Source organism: Atractosteus spatula, chromosome 1 (assembly GCF_055471065.1).
Source record: "Atractosteus spatula isolate fAtrSpa1 chromosome 1, fAtrSpa1.hap1, whole genome shotgun sequence".
NCBI classification, from domain to species: Eukaryota; Metazoa; Chordata; class Actinopteri; order Semionotiformes; family Lepisosteidae; genus Atractosteus; species Atractosteus spatula.
Genome location: NC_142706.1, coordinates 71991568 through 72010916, shown reverse-complemented (window position 1 = coordinate 72010916; position 19349 = coordinate 71991568). Strand labels below are relative to the sequence as shown.

General features: G+C 42.0%; 1 protein-coding gene across 1 annotated transcript in view; it reads right to left on the bottom strand.

The window, feature by feature from the left end:
• Positions 1-19349, bottom strand: part of poln (polymerase (DNA directed) nu) — a 116477-nt gene that overhangs the window by 84887 nt on the left and 12241 nt on the right. Inside the window, exons 9-13 of the mRNA XM_088921285.1 lie at positions 17525-17608; positions 16362-16457; positions 14822-14878; positions 11954-12007; positions 9565-9630 (exon numbers count right to left, since the gene is read on the bottom strand). Of these exons, the coding sequence (XP_088777411.1) occupies positions 9565-9630; positions 11954-12007; positions 14822-14878; positions 16362-16457; positions 17525-17608 (357 nt within the window). The remainder of the gene's footprint in view (positions 1-9564; positions 9631-11953; positions 12008-14821; positions 14879-16361; positions 16458-17524; positions 17609-19349) is intronic.

The following is a 19349-nucleotide window of genomic DNA, read 5'->3' as shown; positions in this document are numbered from 1 at the left end:
CAAAATGCAAAAGCATCATAAACCAGTAGCCAGTGTGCCTCCAAGCAATAATTGAGTCACATGCTTCATTGTCTCAAAAAAGCACACAGCTGACATATCCTGCTAAAAAAAAGTAGTTTTTGGGCTAAAACAGGAGAGCCGTTCCTGGCCCTGGAAGGCTGGTGTGTCTGCAGGTTTTCTAAGGCTCTTCGAAGCAAAGTTGCTTCTTCAGGCTCAAAAGTGTACTAGCAGATACTTGTGTTTTCGAATGCATACAGTCCACAAGTATTGGGACAGCAAAGGCGAACTTGTGGCTCTGCTGCAAAGCCATCTGTGGTCATGAGATTAACAGCAATAAGTATAACATACATTTTATTTTGGGGGTAATTCCTTTCATATCTTTAATCAGAAAAAATCTAGGTTAAACCCAGTGATTTTAAGTGATCATAACCATTGGGACGCTTCCCATAAAGTAAATTCCAGAGTGTAAAAGTCAGTATCTGGATGTACTGTATATCCCTTTGAGGAAATAACGGCATGAAGTCTGCGACCCACTGAGCTCACCAGATGTTTTTGTGTCATCATCTCAGATGTCCGTCAGGCCTTTGCTCCTGCTGAACTGGATTTAAATCTGGAGATTGACTAACGCATTCTAGACAACCAGTCTAAGAAATTCCACTTTTCTCTTCCGATAAACTCTGAATGTTTTTTTTTATATTTCATATAACGCCATGATAATATCAAAATCAGTGTGATCAAAACACTTGTAACCTGATGCCTGCACTTTCTGTGTAACCTAGCAGGGATTCAAAGCACCGCTAGTCTCGCATCTGTAAAAAATTCTGTTTAAGACACTTCTTTGGTTAACAATATGTTGCTGGATAGGGTGTTCTGTGAGAATAGTCACTTCTGTTATCTGGCTGTAAAGAGCTCAACCAGGAGAAATTGACAGAAAGAAAAAGGAATAATTTCTGCCTCTTACTCTCTACTGCCTTAGTTAAACCATCATGAAACATCAGTTCCAGAAGTGGCCATGCATGGCATAAAACGTGCTACTACTTATGAAATCACTACAGTAGGTTGAATACAGAGCATGTTTTTGTTCTAAAACAATCAAATGTCACAATCACATATACAAAAAAGCAATGGCTTTGACACTTGTCCCAGTTCTTTAGGGGAGCACTGTACAGCATTCCGCACTGGACTGTGTTAAATTACAGCAGCCAGGTGTTTTCCCCAATGTTGAATTTTGTCTATCTTTGCGTTTCCTTTTTAAACTTCTACAGTGCGATAATTATCCCATTTTGATATGCATAAACCTTACTAGTTCCCAAATAAACAAGAATCTATAAAGAAGGAAGATCAAAGGTCCTAAATCATATCCCTAACTTAATTACCTTTAATTTGATATAAGAAGCTTTCAAAGGTCTTCTGAAAACTAAAGGCATTACTGCTGTTTCTGTTCCAAAAACAATGTTAAAAATGTTCAAGACTAACTTATTCTAAAATCATTTTAATTAACCACAATCAACAAATACACGACTTATTACAGGTCAATAACCTGGTTCTGTTTTGTCACCCTTTTCATGGATAGGTGTTAGACCAGCATTTTTCCAGTCAATGGCTATTACCCCTGTCTTAAGTGACTGCTGAAGAGTTTTGTAATTGCCCTATGAAAAAACATCTCGTTTCCTACAAATACTTTAGTAGAATAGAATACCATCAGATACTGGAGATTAGAGAGCTTCTGGTATCAGTAGCAAATCCGCCTCTTTTGTACTAATAATACTGCAATAAATCTAGAACTATCTTTCTTCAGCGTGAGACACTTAATTTCCTCCTTGGTAAACGGCAGAGTAAAATATTCTTTTAGTACACCAGCCAGCTCCTTTCACCAATGAAAAGCTTTCCAAATTCAGCAGACATAAGCATTGCTGAGACAGACACTGTACTGGACCACACGATCAATGGACAATCACCTCTCTTTTTGTGAGCTAGCAGGAATAATCGGCTCATTGTCCTATTAAGGCCTGAGTGCCAGTTGATGTTCTACTCTGACCAGCACCCCAAAAATCCCACAGCTCTGTGACTCGCAGATTTGCTTTTGAATTGAGACCAGAAAGTTTTGTGGAGTTGACAGAGCTGTGCACAAACTAGCATCTTACAGGATGCACTGATTGGACACGAGGGCTGCTGGCTCTGCTTTGGGTGAAGACAGTACAGCCTAGGAGGACTCTCATGAGAGTAGCTGGAAAAAAAAATGTCATTCCAAACAGTGGAACAAATGGGTGACGTAATAGGATTGCAGCATTTTTTGTTTATTCAAATTTAAACATATAATCTTTCTTCATTGCCTATGAAGACTGTCACTGCTGGTTTTTGTGGCTGTAAGAGCAGGTGACATGCTTTAAGTCCAGCACGAACGTGTTGACAGCTGCTCCCTTGCTATTTACAGGAAGTATGTTTCTTAGAATGATTCACCTCGCCTCAGGAATGACTTAAAATCACTGATGCATCCTTTTTAGATCTCAGGCTAAGATGGATGAATGCGATTTTTGGGGTTTGCTCTGACATTATGCCAGTTTATTTTTAATCTTTAAACCCTTTATGCGATTTACATGTTATATGTGATTTCCATTTAAGAAATTAAGATATAAGCTCTATTTAGGCCTATTTTAATTCCGCAGGCAAAATCCACTTCTTTACTTTGATCAAACTAAGAAAGTGATTGACATGTGCTTCGCAAAGTACACTTAGACAGCCTTTAACACTGAAGACAAGTTTTCTTTCACAAAACTTTCAGATCAATAGCCTGAAAACAACAGAAAACATTTTGAAAAGCAACAGTTTAAAAATATTTAATGCAATTAAAACTGTTTCTACATTCACTCTCCTATCACAGCAAATACTTATCACTACTTATGGCCACATCTAAAGAAACACAAAGAGGCTAGTTGAGAGAGATATATAATTTGTATTTGAACTTTGAACATTTTATGCATAACCTGATTCTCAGGTTTTTAAAAACAATGAAATGCACATCTAAATGTGTTTTATTGAAAGTGATCATAAAAAATAATCTTGTCCTTATCTTTTGCAGAATGTACAATTTAGCTGCTTGCAGAATTTGCAAAATTCACTAAACATTCTTCTTTTTTTAGTAACAATCCTAATCTGATTCTTCAGTCATGCTTCTCACTACTGCTGTGAAAGACTAATTGAAGTGACATGTGATGGGATTGAACAAAGTCAGCAAAAAAAACTGCTAATGCTTTAGTAAAAGCAGTGCTATTTAAAATACTGCAGTTCAAAACATTTACAGCAATATTTATAGTAAAATGAAAACACTAAGACATTGCACACTTTATGAGTTGCATGGATTTTATGATCCAATGTGCAAAGATATTCACATTTCTCACCCTTAGGGCTTTTTTGTTTTGTTTTAAGGTTTCTGTTTATACAACCGTGGCCTAATAACTGAGGAATGCAAAAATTTACAGTGATATTTTAACATTCAGAAAACCCACCTGGCTTCACTGCAAGAAAATAATGATATAACCCAAAGAAAGAGACCGGCACTTGACAGACCCACTGCTCTCCTTTATCAAGCCTTGGTCCAATCAGTGTATATTCCTCAGGGTCTATTTATTCTGTTACGTAATGGTACTGAAAATTGCTTAGATAGATAAAGACGTTGTGGGATGCAAAAGAGGGACAAGTTTCCAATTAAGGATTTAATGTAATCTGAGTGGTAGCAGCTCAGCTACAGTACAAATCAAGCAACCTCACAGTCACACCCAGCTATGAACAAGTCTAGGTTCGTGGGCAAGACACGAGCAATTTGTGCACAATATTTATGCTAGTCTTGAGCAAAACATTTTGGGATGATCATTTGTCAGCATTTTATACTTATATTATTGTACCTTGTATTGACCCATTTTGGGTTGCTTGATTTCAAGTTCACGTTTATTGTCATTATACTCATATAAAGGTATATGGTATAACGAAATGCTATTTAGCTAGCTCTCAGACAGTAAGAAGTGCAAAAAAACCAACAAGACAATTGTATAAGAAAAGAAAGACCGAGACAACAGGCAATGTGTAAAACATCAGATGTGAAAAATCATACATCAACAGAATGAAATAAAGGATAGAAAATTATGGGGAGTGAGCTGCTTGACATGTGAGGTGGAGGTAGATTTCAATGTGTGTTTGAGTTTTGGTAAGAGAGAAGGCACTGTGAGGTTCAGATCGTAGGTGAGAGAGGCTGGGAGTTTAATAGTTTGATAGTGCGAGGGTAAAAACTGTCTCTGAGTCTGGTAGTCCGGGCCCAGATGCTCCAGTACCATTTACCAGATGGTAGAGGGTCAAACAGTCTGTAGCTGGGGTGTGTGTGGGGTCTTTGATGATGCTTAGAGCTTTCCTCAAGCACCATCTGTTATAAATGTCTTGGATGGATGAGAGAGGAACCCCAGTGATGGACTGGGCAGTTTTCACCACCCGCTGTAGGGCTTTGCAGTCAGCAAAACTGCAGTTGTCATACCATACCGTGATGCAACCTGTCAGTGTGCTTTCTGTAGTGCATCTGTAAAAGTTAGTAAGGATCTGGGGACATATCTTAGCCTTCTTTAACCGTCTTAGGAAGTACAGGCGCTGTTGCGCTTTCTTGATCAGACAGGTGTTGTTGAGAGACCATGTGAGGTCCTCGGTGATATGGACGCCAAGGAATTTGAAGTTACTGACCCTTTCTACTTCAGTCCCGTTGATGTGGATAGGGGCATGTCTGTTTTGCAGTTTTCTGAAATCGACGATCAGCTCCTTGGTTTTGCTGACGTTGAGGGTGAGGTTGTTGTCTTCACACCACGTTGTAAGGAGATTGACCTCCTCCCTGTACAGTAGGCCCTCTCATCATTGTCCATGATCAGACCTACAACTGTGGGGTCATCGGCAAACTTGATGATGGAGTTGGTGTTGTGTTTGGCCTTACGGTCGTGGGTGTAGAGAGAGTAGAGCAATGGACTAAGCACACACCCCTGGGGGACCCCAGTGTTCAGAGTAAGTGTGCCGGAGGTGTGGTTTCCAAGCCTGACAGCCTGAGGTCTGCCTGTCAGAAAGTCCCGAATCCAGTTACAGAGGGTGGTGTCGAGACCCAGCACACTGAGTTTCTTGACTAGTTTCTCTGGAATGATAGCGTTAAAAGCTGAGCTGAAGTCGATGAATAGTAGTCTTGCGTATGTGTTCTTTTGATCCAGATGGGATAGGGCAGTGTGTATGGCAATGGAGATTGCGTCATCTGTGGATCTGTTGGGCCGGTAGGCAAATTGGTACGGGTCCAGTGTGTTTGGAATGGTGTCCTTAATGTGCCTCATGACCAGCCTCTCGAAGAGGTGTTAGTGCCACCGGTCGGTAGTCATGAAGGCATGTCACTGTGGTGTTCTTTGGTATTGGGATGATGGTGGTTGTCTTGAAGCAGGTGGGGACTACGGCTTGGGCCAGAGACATATTAACAGGATACTAGTGGTAAAATGTGTCCCAATACCACAATCCTCCATTAAGGGAAGACTCATAGAGCAGAGCGCCCTTGTCAAATCTGTTTACACTATTCCACCAGGGCCAGCTAGCCCTTGTCCTTAACACCAGTAATCCAGCTTTAAATCACAAGCTTCTACACACTTGGATCACTCATTTTGATCACTTTAGCAGATTTTCTCAGCAAAGCCCTTTAGAGATTACCTGAAATGAGAACCCCTGCCAGTGTCAAGGGAGAACAGTTACTGTAGATGTTCTTGACAAAAATAAATGACGATAAGTTCTCTCACTTCCTCATTTATTACATGATGCGTTTTCTGGTGCAGTTCATAAACAAGCCAAAAAAGGAGGAGCAGCAAAAAGGAGCTAAAGGGGATTTTTTAAAAATAAGATTGTAATTCTAAAAATGAGCAAATACCTGCTAGGTTAATGTAAAGGCTCAAAGGGGATCTGGGTTTGCATGTGAAGCATGCAATCACAAGCCTGTCTACACTCTGTGGGTGACAGGGCCTTCTCCTGTTATGCCCCAAAGCTCTGGAACTCGCTCCCAAAGGACATCAGAGTGTCACCTTCAAATCCAGACTCAAAGCCTTCTTCTTTAGAAGAGCCTTTACTGAACTGGTTCTGTTCTTTACCCCCCTGCTCCTACTGTATTCAGTACCACCATCTACTGTCTCCGCTGTGTATTCTCATTGTTTATCTTGTGTATTTTTTTACATTTATTGTTTTCACTCTGTAAAGCACTCTGAGAGGCCACCTTTAAAGGCGCTATTTAAAATAAACTGCCCTGTGCCTTCTCTCTTCATCAAACTCAACGGCACATTGAAATCTACCTCTACCACACATGTCGAGACATTTACTCTCCATCATTTTGTATCCCTTGTTTCATTCTGTTGACTTCTGATTTTGCACAACTGTTGTTTTGCACGTTACCTGTTATTTTTTTTGCACATTGCCCGTTGCCTCGGTCTTTCTTTTGTTACACAATTACATTACATTTAAGCGCCTTGGGGCAACCTTGTTGTGAAAGGCGCTATACAAAAATAAATTGAATTGAATTGACAGTTGTATTGTCATTTTTTTGCACTACTGACCGTCTAAGAATCTAGCTAAACAGCATTTCGTTATACCATATACCCGTGTTTGAGTATAATGACAAACGTGAACTGAAAAAGGAGTGATTGTGAGAGAGCAAGCCATGACGCGTGAATCCAGAGCAGCTAGAGGGAGGTGTGAAGGAACAGTCCCCGACAATCCACAGTAAATCCACATTCACAGCCTCGTCCCTCCACCTCGTCCTTGTCCAGTCCAAGTGGCTTTCGAGGAAACAAGACGAGATTAACCAGAATTAACCGACACAGTGTCGGAGGAGGTGCTTGCGGGGGAAAGTTAAAAACAACAAAATACTCCAAGAACCCATTAAGGCATTACTAAAACGTGCTCTGGCCATAGCAGCAGTGATGTGCAAATGGTTTTGAAAACGGCTCACAGCAGATTCAACAGACACATGCCTGAGTTCACAAGGAACAGCAAGCAAAGTACAAAAGCACTCTGTGGGATTTCAAAACGCACAGAACCCATTTTATGTTTTCACATCGCATAATGGCAACACCAGGAACTGGTCTTATCAAATGAAACGGCTTTAGAGCCATTTAGAGCAAAAACTTTTTACTCCTGACTTCCGAAGCCTTCCCACTTTACAATATAATGTGAAGAAATAGCAAAAAAGCATCCCAAGGAACACAAGCAAAGAAACAAATACCGATACTAGACCACTAAAATAATTCTTGACACTAACCTGAAACTGAGACTGATGGGATATTTTCAGCGTCATTCTCTCCACATGAAGTAATGTACACTTTTCTTTACAAGAAAGTTAACAACCCTAGGCACGTACCAGTATACTACTAGCAAAACTATACAGCTCCTGGATACTGACTGAGAGCTTTTACCAAGCGTTTACCAAGTCACCTTGTTAGTAAGACCAGACTTTTGAAGGTTCAAGGAGACCTTACTGAAGTTTATACTAATGTTATAAACCAGAAGGACCCATTACTCCTCTATATCACACCGGTCACACAGGTAAACTGTCTAACATCAACAATTCATTGTCTCCTAGGCTTCATCCCATAGTCCCTAAACTATTTCTTAATTTTATTACGAAAGTGTTGCCTAGCTACTAAATCTATCATTTATCAGCATTAACTGCTGCAGATGTGTTTGAAAGGGGATATTCATGGCTTTTTGCTACTGAGTGGGGTATAGTTCAAGTGTCACAGGAGATTTAAAGAAAATGTTTATGGCATTCTTTGCGTTCCTATTTGGAAAATAGGCTTGACTTTATTTGGAGTCACTAAAGAAAGACATTTTGAATCCTGGAAACAGTACAGACACAGTTCGTTTCAGACCGAGCTAATTTCAGACACAAAGACACCCTGGTTTCCCTTGTGGTCCCTGACCTCCGGGACGTTCTCATGCCTGACGCACAGGTGACCTCTGGACCCACTCTGCGTGTTCCGAGTTTCAGACTCCTGTGGCTTACAGGACCGCACAGTTTCATTCAGTGGGCAGTTTCTCATTTTAATTCCCTATAAATATTTCAAAGCCGCCGTTGTCTTGACTCCTCCAGTCAAAACGCGTAGACCGTGACTAAAGGCTTCAGCTCTCTCATGTGCTTGCCATGTTTCTCGGCGGCACTCTCGAGAGAGAGGAGTGAGGCGTCGTGCACCGCGTGCCTAGCCTTGCCGTCTGCTCACCACTCCGCCATTCTGCACTGACATCTGACATAACCCCAAACCCTCTTCTCCACCCTGCAAACCACCGCTCTGCTGGCAGTGCTGAGAACGTCAGGTGAACAGGAGAGGTGGAAACCCCGAGAACCTATACGGTCTGCTTGAGTGATTAAGAAAAAGAAGGAACATATGAATGAGGACAGAGTGACCTTCCAGTTCCCAGGTTTAAGATGGCTGGGAGGAGTAAAATCATCTGCTTGTTTCACAATCATGGCACAGAATGCAGGGTAAACACTTCTTTGCTCCCACACACGAGGAGATTGTCCAACCCACCTGAAAGGATGGGCCGTGGGGAGAAACGTCTGCTTGGCACAAGGGTTATGACGATAGGCAAATGCAAAAACTCAATCTATAGAGCTTGGCAACAATCTGAGTACCTTAATAGCTAAAAGCACAGAAACAAATACTGTACACTTAATAGTAGACTGTATGTACTACTAGTGCTTTATGAAACAATTCTTAAGCACAGTGTCATACTGTGCGTCACAATACCATGCGATTCAAAGAACTGGACATCCACATGAACTACGCTCAAGACCAAGAAGCAATATATGAGGATATCAAAAATGATTCATTTGCATCTTGCTCATCTTGGTTCGGGCCTGAATAACAGAAGCCATCTAGCACACAGTATGTGAAATTTCTAATCTAAAACGAAAACATACCAGTAATTAGACCTTTTCATTTCAAAGTCTTCTGTTTTTCTTCTTTTAGAGAGAGATGATGCTGGTAAAAACCATACAGTAGCTGTTCCCAGGGAGAGAAAGTTGTGAGCTCTGTGGAGGGACGGCCGATTAGAGCCTGCATGCTCCCATACAAGCAATCACCGTACTTTTCCTACCCTTAACTCCGTTCAAGTTCTAAGAAATATACCAGCTTTGAAAAACTCAGTTCAGAATTCAGCACTTATTTTAAGCTGGCAGCTTAAAAGTAAAAGCCTTGAGCACTAAATCCAAATTCAGACAAAAACAGCTTCTTTATTCACCGAAGAAAGCATTAGTCCTCATGTTGGATGACACAGCAAAAAAAAAAAGAAACTGAGAAGAGTATTCTACGGATTTATGATAAACTCCCTAAATTTAAATGATAAAAACATTGCAAATGAACTGTTCTGCTGCCTACATTAGACTGGCAAGAAACCAAAGCTGAAGCAGCAAGCAGCAACACAATATTCCCCCTGAGGTGTTTCTACGAATGAGCACACCAGCGAGAACACAGTAACAAGGTGGACCTTGAAGCCACAACAGGGTAAACAGCTACTTACAGGGTGTTTGGCTGAAAGCCTGCCACTCACTGTACCGGTCTGGTTCCAAGTAGAAGAGACAGAGGTCTGAGGAAATGAAACAGACTCCATTAGAACAGGCTGCCATGCAGACACACTGAGACCGTGGTAGGGAAAAAATAAAACCAAATTCTTTAAAAAGAAAATGAAAATCGGTTTACAGTTCATGCCTTACCTACAATATAAAGACACCTCTCCTGTGCACCTTAGGGATGCTCTGACTTGCTCTGACGAGGATAACCAGACAGGGTGGCAAAATATACAGTATAAAATGCTGTGTGCAGAATGCCATGGAAAATGCAACTAGTTAATGACAAACTATCTCTTAATGCTCCCGGTCCCACAAAACTATATACTGTATACAGTAAATAGGAGATCGCCTAGACCTAATTATCTATAAATAAATTCATGGGTAGCTTGTTTAAATCAGACTTCAACTTTTTAAACTGTTTAAAGCAACCCCCCATTAACACCTAGTGGCCACTGTTTTTATTCCATGTTGCTGCTCGGAGGAGAACTGATAAGGCTTACTGCTGCCATCTAGTGTTCGCCACTAGATGATCATTCTTCTGTTCCTCCCTCACAGTTTCCAATGTCATGGGGAACCTGCCGATCGGCTTCAGTGTAGAGTGTCTAAGTATTGAACCCCAGTAAAAACACACTGCTTGTGTGGGTTAATCTTGCCACGGAGAGGGTTTCAGGGGAGGAGTCTGTGAGCAGATGACGCAAGTGCAGAACGAACTGAGCAACTGGCCAAGTGGCTCAAAGCCCGCAGTGGTGATGCTGTATCTGGCAGGGGCAGCAGGGCTGGCTGAGTCACGTCGCATAGGGACTCACTGCCCTTCTGGATAACAGCAGCTCACAAGAACCGTCGTTACAGTAAAATAACAAAATACGCCGTAGCTAAAACGTTTACCCAATTCTAGTGGGTGCTGTCACTGTGCTGCTATTCACCCCTAAATGCAAAAAAATATTAAGTCTGAATATTTGAGGAGAGTGCTTAAATGAATTTCAGCCAAACATTAATGCTCTTTAACCTGCAATAGGGGATGACTTCAATGAGTCAGAGTGCGTAAGACAGCACAGTACTCAGCTCATTTTCACCATTGATAGGATATCCCTTAACATGATCTGGGCACAGCCTTGCAATTTAGAATCTATCCTTAATGTTAGCAATAATATAAGGATTTATGTTTCCTATAAAAGTAACAATAATATTAAAAAAGAATGTTTAAAAAGTATTTCTATATAACAACATGACTTGATTAGCAGAAGCACCAAACCTCTTCCCATAGGCTTAAAATTAACTTGACTTGTGTTGGACTCTGATATCTTGGCGTTTATAGCTTTTCTCCTTCCAATGAAGGACAGTGGGTTTGGTCTGGTGTGATTTTACAGCAAAGGAGGCTTTTGGTGGAATGAAGCTGACAAAGTAGATGCTTTCTGCAGTCAATAACAGCCTTTTTCTTCAACTGAGGCTGGAGTTATATTAAAATGTCTGGTATGCTGCCAATTATGTTGATTAAGCATTGGAATTACACCTGAATCTACTACAGTATATACACCCCGTTCTGTCCATTTTCTAACCACTTCTTCAACTCTGGGTCAAAGAGGAGCTGCAGCCTATCCCAGCAACCAACGGACGCAGGGCAGGGCACCCCCAGGTTGGGACACTCCTCAATCACAGGGCACACCCAGGCAGGCACTACCACCAGGGCGAATCTTCCCAGGAGCCAGTACGTTTCTGGACTGCGGGAGGGAAACAGGAGCAAACGAAGAAGCGGAGAATTCACAAACTCCACGCAGACAGCACCCCAGGTCTGGAACTGAACCCAGGGCCCCAGCGCTGTGAGAGAGCAATGCTAATCCCCTTTCAGACCCACTTTCAGACCCACAAGTCAAAACTACAGGGCAGAAACAGTTTTACATTCCTTATTATACAGAACGTGGCACCTGGGTGCTCGACCCTCACAATTCCATTGCTTACTTTTACAAGAAATGTAATAACTAAAGACCACACGAATACATACAGTATGCTCCAGAGATGACAAAAACAATTTCAAAAGAAGGAACAAGAGCAATGTCAACAGGTAGTAGACATGTACCAGATAATTCCGGTACACTTGCTTAAAACCATCACTTGCCCTCCAAGCACTGAGAACACCAGGACTATATCAGAGTCCAGATGAAGAGAGAAAGCTCCAAAATCCAACAGAAAAAAGTATATTTTCCATAAGTAAAGCTGGTTAACTTCACAAAATGTCAGTGACGTACAGATATTTAAAATATTAAGTCCCCATAAATCACATATTGACATATATTGAAGCCTTTAATGAAATGCAAGTGAGATTACATCTCATATCTAACTTACCTTACTCATGCATGAAAGAATTCCATCCACATAAGCAGATTTGATCTTATGGACCTGTGGGGAAAAAATGTAGAGGTTAGCTGGTACTACTAAACAGCGTATAGTAGCTTCGAAATGTGTTCATGACCTTGGAAAAAACTTTAACAGCTGACTTAATGTGAAAATCAGGACCACATGTAACAGACAAATAAGAAATTAAAGACCTGTATGGCTATCAAAGCAATAAATTCAACACCTCCCAAAATCAGCTACAGCACATTTCTACAATACGACTGGGCAGCAGCACAGGGGGAGGGGCTGGAAGAGGAACAAGGAAGGGTTAATTCCAGGCGTGAACCTGAAAAAGGCTCAACGCCGTTAATGTGGCACATCTTCTTTCAACTTTTCAGTTTCAAAACGAACTTCACCTTTACATTTCTAAACGTATGATCAAGTTTCATGCATAGCCTGGCAGTACCCTTTATGCAAAGCCTACCCTGGCAGGACAGATTCGAGCGTACGCTCCGTGGAGCCTTTTTAATAGGCTTTCAAACTCCAGCTGAGGAATAATCAACCGCAACCCTGTTCCAGGACCTCCCCGGCTGGGTGGCGCGACCTGTGCTTGAGATCCGCTTTCTTCAATTAATGTCATCATCTACTAGATACACTGAGGGCCAAGAAAACCTTTTTCATGCTCTCTAAACCATGGGGTCATTGTGCTTACAGTATGTCGGCTTTGTATTGTTATCAAATCGCAACGAAGCTGGGGCTTCTTAACAGAAGTCACCCACTTTTGACTAAAACGTCTCAGACAGTGGAATTCCTGCATTCATCGGTTCTCACTAGGACACCCAAGAAAAAGGAATATAAAAACAGCCCTGGAAAAGCAGGATGGATCAATTCATCACTGGAAGGATGACATTCTTGACAACATGAGCTTCATCCTTTCCATGCCGATCGTATCAACTGGGAAGACAGTCCAAAAATTGATTTTGTGTTTCATCCAGCCACATACTTTGATCCCATTTATTTGAGTGTCAGTCAGTTGCTCTTTGGCAAATTCAAGTATTTTATGTTGACGTTTTCTAAATTCTAGGGGTAAAAGCTTGAATAGTAGTCTTATTTCTGCAGTATTCAGATAATAACAGAGACTTTTAAGTTCCCCAGCTGTCTTATCAGCTCTCATGTGAGTAACCAATTAGCGACTCATTAAAGTCCAAGGTGTAGAGGGCAGGCTTAAACTCTAAAAAATATTTCAGAAATGGTTAGACCAAGCTTTAAAATCTTAAATGGTGGACAGGCTGCATTTAAGGCAAAAGTATCTGATTTTTTTCAACTTAAGAAATATCATATTGCTCATTTATTGAACAAATGCGGATGGGGCAGCCGTCTTCCAATTCAAGAGGATAAGGCGCCTTGCAACAAGAGCCCAAATTACTACTCTGACTGCACATTGGGGCTAGCAACCACCCCAGAAACCCTGAACGTCTTCCCAGCTGAGGCTGGAATAGGTTGTGGATTTTTTTCTTTAGTAATTACTAGTGCTCTTGAGATCTGTAATGTTTTGTGTCGGATTGGAAAATTCCGTGTTCTTCCCCAGGATGGTGACGTACCGAGTTGTTCTGCCATGGCCACCCTCCTTTTACACACTGGGGGCAATCGAGATGGCATCCAGAAGTTGCTACACATTTTCTGAGGTTTTGGGATACTACCAGACACCGAAAACCCATTACAAGATCACTGTGATCACATCTGTATGAAAACATACATGTATAATAAAATGTTTACAGCTATTGAACGGATACAGACAGTAGGCCTTTTCTAGCATATTAATCACATTTTAATTCCTAAACATTAGAAAATCTTAATGTACTCCAGTTAAATCAACTTTGAAGTCTTGTTCATCAAGAGTATGAACACTTTCAGGGGCAGGTGTGCAATATGCTCAATACGCACAAGGCTGTCTTAACATCCATTAACAGTGGCAGCTGAGACGGAAGGGAGAACAGTGTGAGAAGGCACTTCTCTGGAAACGGTCACTCACTACTTACAGAAGAACCTCCTGCACATCTTGTTACCTGCAACACTAGATGGTCCAGTGTAACCGTCCTTGTTTTCACTCTGTCCCAGCTCTTCAGTGTCAATCGCCAACACTGGACAAGCATCTCCTAACCACCTGATTTTGTGCAAACATGTCTATGCTTACTTTATTTGCGGGAGGTTTGCAGGTGGGAGTTACCATCTCTAATGGGGTCAGGTGACACCCAACAGTAAGTGCTAGTCATGTTTATCATATTACGAACTTGAATGTTTTATCCAAAGCAACCCACATTTCTACCTGATCATACAGTACAGCTGAGGCAAACTGAATGCAATATCTAGTCTTAGGGTTCACCAGCAGTATCCCACCTAGGATTTGAACCCACAGCCTTCCAGTTCTACGTCTAAAAATGCCAAATGCCAACTTTAAAAAGTCAGCTCATTGCCCTCTGCAAGGATGATATTGCACCAGGGTTATTGCCTGAAAAGTAAAAGACCTCACTGCAACTTCATGCTCATGTGCTTAAAGGAAACAACAGTGTCAGAGATAGTGAACCTACTGCCTCAACAAGCTGAAAGTCTGCAAACATCACCTTGGCCATAACATGTTCTTCACCTGGTTCCTTTTCTGTGTTGAGGCTGGATTAGCAGAGCTACCCAGAACAGGCCAGAGCAATGAGGAGGCAGGGGCTCAAATCCACCTATTGTGCCTTTGGTAGCTGGGAGGAACCTACCATGAACACAGCCAGAACACGCAACACCACAGGGGAGGAATCAAGCCCAGAATTCACCACCGTGCTGCACCTGTGTCATAACGTACAGGATGAGGAACAAAAACTCTTACTGTACCTGCCTGTACTCTAAGATGATCTTGGGAAGAGGATGGAGATCTTGCAGCTGCATTAACTAAGAAAAAAAAAGTGAAATGAAAAGGAAGTAAAAAAGATCAATCATGCTTGACTTCAGAGCTTCTGAAGACAGACATGGACCGATTTCTTCTTGGGAGACCAACTTTTGAATTGGCCCCTCCTTAGTGCTTCACTGTGATATTCATGTGAACAGATACTTGACAGGAAATTTTTTTTAGACTGTCTACTTGTCTATGAAGGGGCCTGGCGGAATGGACTTTACGGGGGAAATTTATACAGTACCTACCTTCAACTCCAGTGCTCATTTCTCTTCTCTGCTCTGTTTAGGGAATAATGACGCTAAATGTTTTTTTTTTAACCTTTCATTAAGTAATGCAATAAGATTCCACTCTCAGTGGATTGTCTTTTCTTAAAAGCACTCACGACACTGAACACTCATAAAACCCATTGGCATGTACATATTTACTGCTGACATGAGGGTCAGTTAAGTAGCACAGCACACTTGTGTTTTCAGCTGACTGACATTGCAGGCTTAAGTACCACTCTGAAATTTAACACAAGAGATACCACATTAGGGGTGTACTAGTACAGTGAAGACTACTATGAAAACCTTTTCTATTCAAGTTTTCACTGCAAATACTTGAGATTAAGAGCTACAAAATAACACTACTGGAACAGATTTTTTTCTGGGGTTATCTTTGTAAATATCTTTGGAGATATCCAAGTTCTAAATATGGGCTCTTAAATGTACTTTAGAATTTTTTTAGGAAAAGAACCATAGGAGTTGTCACTTCAGGAAAAAACTGTTTGAACGACATCCTGGGAAACAAAGGATATATATTTCTGGAAGGTCAGGCCCAGGAGCAGATATGACTCCATTAATGACAGCCCTGATGACAGCAGGTGGAGGCAGCAGAGAGTTAGCAGTGAGAGAGATCACAGTGGAGGGAGCTCACTTCAGCACCAAGGACAGCTCATCAGACAGGTACACATGACGCATCCTATAGATCTCAGGGAAGCTCAACTGCCCCTGCCACAGACTGGTATGTTTTAAAAGCTGCCTGTTGGTGTCCCGAGTGGCTCAACCACCTGCACGATTTTTGTGACCGGTGAAAAGATGAGCACTTCGAAGGTGGGCAGGTCAGTGAGGGCTGCTTATACTTCCCCATTCTCCCCAGTGGGCGGTTATTGGGTTCATAGCTGAGAGCCAAGATGTGAAAAATGCAACTGGAGATTCCACATGAGGTGAGGGCAACATACATAATTGGATAATCTACATAACAGAAAAAGCTGCATGTTGATACGGAAGTAGAGTGCTACCAACCTGTCTGCCTTCTAGATGCTTCAAAGCATTACAGTACGTCAAAATACTTGACCATCAAAGCAGCTTTGGGCATGTGGTCTGTAGGAATGCTAATAAAGTTTCTATTTAGAGCAAAGCTGAGCTAAAACTGAAAAGCAAAGGAAAACCGAAGTGGCCCAGTGCCTGGAAGCAGCGCCCGGAGTGGTGACGGACTCACAGTGGCCTCTGAGGTGGACTGCTGCTGCCTGAGGACGGTCTTGGGCAATTTCTTGTTCTCGCAGCGTTCGTGAAGGCGCAGCTTCTCAAACAAGACCTACAGCACAATGCCACAGGACAGCCGTCAGAAATACTAACTCTCCCCCTCACACATACACGCTATTCTCAGTTCTGTAATCCCCTTTCTTCCTGCACACCTGGATACATACCATACAGTATACACAACACACCCCCACCTCTGCAACCTTCTTCGAGAACAGACAACGGTTGAATTTTTTTAATATTGGAAACATTCCTAAGAAACCTCCTTTGATCTAACTTACAGATAGAGGTACATCTGAATCCCTGGTGGCAGGCTATTGAGCTCACAAAGGACAAACATGAGACAATCGATTGTCCTAGGCACCTTAGTATAGGCCAGGGGTCCCGGAGAGCCCCAATCTGGTTATTCTAATAAGTCACCCCAAATCACTTCTTTAAAGGTAAGGAGCACTTCTTCAGTAACTGGTCAATTAAGCAAGTAATGGTTAAAGATGAGAATGCTGGTACTTAAGTGCTGAAAAATGTTCAGATTTTTGTTAAATATGATCTCTGAGATGGACGGCACTGTTGCACGGTGGTTGAATTGCTGCCTCGCAGCGCTGGGGCCCTGGGCTCAATCACTGACTGAAGGCCCATGGAGTTTGTGTGTCCTCTCTGTGTTCGGGTGGGTTTTTGCCAGGCGCTCAGGTTTCCAGTTCAAAGACACACAGGTAAGTTAATGGGCTTCTGAGAAAAATGGTCCAGGTAAGAGTATGTGTGTGTCTGCCCTGAAATGGACTGGCATCTTGTCCAGGGTGCACCTTGCCTTGCAGCTGTTGTTTGCCGGGATAGGATCCGGCTCCTCCAGCACCCCAAATTGGATGGATGGTCGGATGATCCCTAAATCCCTAAATTGAACATTCCACCTGTTTGATCCTTGTTAAATTGTTCCAGACCTTTAGAAATTTAAAAACTGGCTATAGGCTATAAAATCTGCTGGACTGGAGCTCTACAAGACCAGCGCTGGAGACCCACAACTTAGGCATTGGGCTCTGGTGAGATCAGGCCTCTACATGCCAAGGCTGCAGCCAGTGAGTAGTCACTGCCCCACCTAGAACTGGAGAAAAGAAAAGAGATCCTGACCACGCGGAGCTGATTGCTGCTGGAAACCAGGAACTGCTGCCCTGCTGCCTGATGTGCCTCCTGCTCCAGCTGCTTCAGTTTCATCTGCACATGGAGAGATAAAGCAAATATTAACCAAGTGTTCTGCTTACTCCCATGTAGCATTGACGTGCATTTACAGTATAAGGTGCAAATATGATACATGTAATCCTGAGCACAAGGTCCTGAAATTCTCATTAGAAAAATGCTAATGAGCTACTCCAGTCATGTAATACCACAAACTGAAATTAAGATTGATAACACAAATTCTTCACAATATGCAACACTACATACTGTATATGAAAAACATTTTGGAAAGATAGATTGCATTATTTATTCTGAATCCAACAGTTGAATGGAGATTAAAGATTTTCACCATGTCTCATGGCAGCAGTGTGGAGCAGTGGTTTGGATTCTGGACTCTCAACTGTAACTAGTCAAATGTGACTAGTAATTGCCCCCTAGAGATTTGGTACAGATCAACACAATGTCCCTTTGTACTCCTTAATACCAGTAATGTGCTGTACCAGTACAGACCATAGTGAACATTGTAGCCTTCATGTTTACAACACATTGTCTAAAATCTGTCTAAAAGCAACTATTAACTCAGATCAGTGACCTAATGATAAGACTGAATGATTTAACAATTTGTTAATGTCATACAAGAATTCAGCAACTGTTGCTAGGCGATCAAAAGTCAGACTGCCCTGCTGGTCCCATAGTTGGAAATAAACCGCACTGCACAGCTGAGCTTCCAGTTTATAATGGAGACTGGAGCTGCAAAAATGACTTCTGATCCTCAGAGAAGCCCCAATCAATTACATCCCCTAATGCACAACTCCAGTCCTGGAAGGCCAGAAGGTTTCTGGCTCCCCTTCCACATGACACTTTCATTACCAAACTGAACTCATAATTTGTTTCCACATACGGAAGCCCTCAGCAGAATCTAACCTAGAACCCTAAAGTTGTGAGATAACTAGGAGCCCAGAACTAAGAATGCCACCATTCTCCTAAGAAATTATGTACAGATTTTAAAAGCTACACGTGTTTTCAAGAAGGCTGTTCTGTGCAGTTAATCTGTCATACACACAAGTGCAATGAAATGCCAAGGATAAGTGCAATACAAAGACAAAGGAATCACCAAAACCAAAACAGAACAGAACAGCAGCAGCAACAAGGTTAAATAACATACAACTTTAAAAAAAAGTGTGAGAAAAAAAACCCATCAGCCAGCTTGAGTTTGGGCTGCGCAAATAGTCAACTAGGAATAGTCAAGAGCTGCGCAAAATGAAGTCTGGACAGCAGTCAAACAAGGATGTTAACACCCCCCCTTTGATCACTGAGGAATAAAACGTTATTTTCACTATCCCTGAACGCCTGCTCTTCTTGAAACAAGTCCTCAGCTATGAGGGGCTTCAAGCTGGATTTAACCATTGGTGGTCTATCCAATGTCAACTCTGCTGTGGGAGCTATAAGGCTTGCAGTCTGAAAAAAGGAGGTCACCCTTTCGAGGAAGGCAATCAACAGCGCTCATCACCATGCTGTCTGCCTAGCCTGCCTGGTTGCTAATAGCTAACAGATCCAAGGGATCGTATTCAGCCTTTTCTCCTCAGTGCTAGTATTACAGACAGCCATAACATCGAGGTGAACTGAAAGGCTACTGGTGACTCATATTTGGGGGATACAAAAGAAACGGGCATATCTGTCTACACCGATCTTATGGTAATCAGAAGGCTCAACTGCCATACTGTAGACAAGCTGCAAAAAGAAGGCTGTTTGCCGATGGCACCCTCAGCCCAAATAAAAC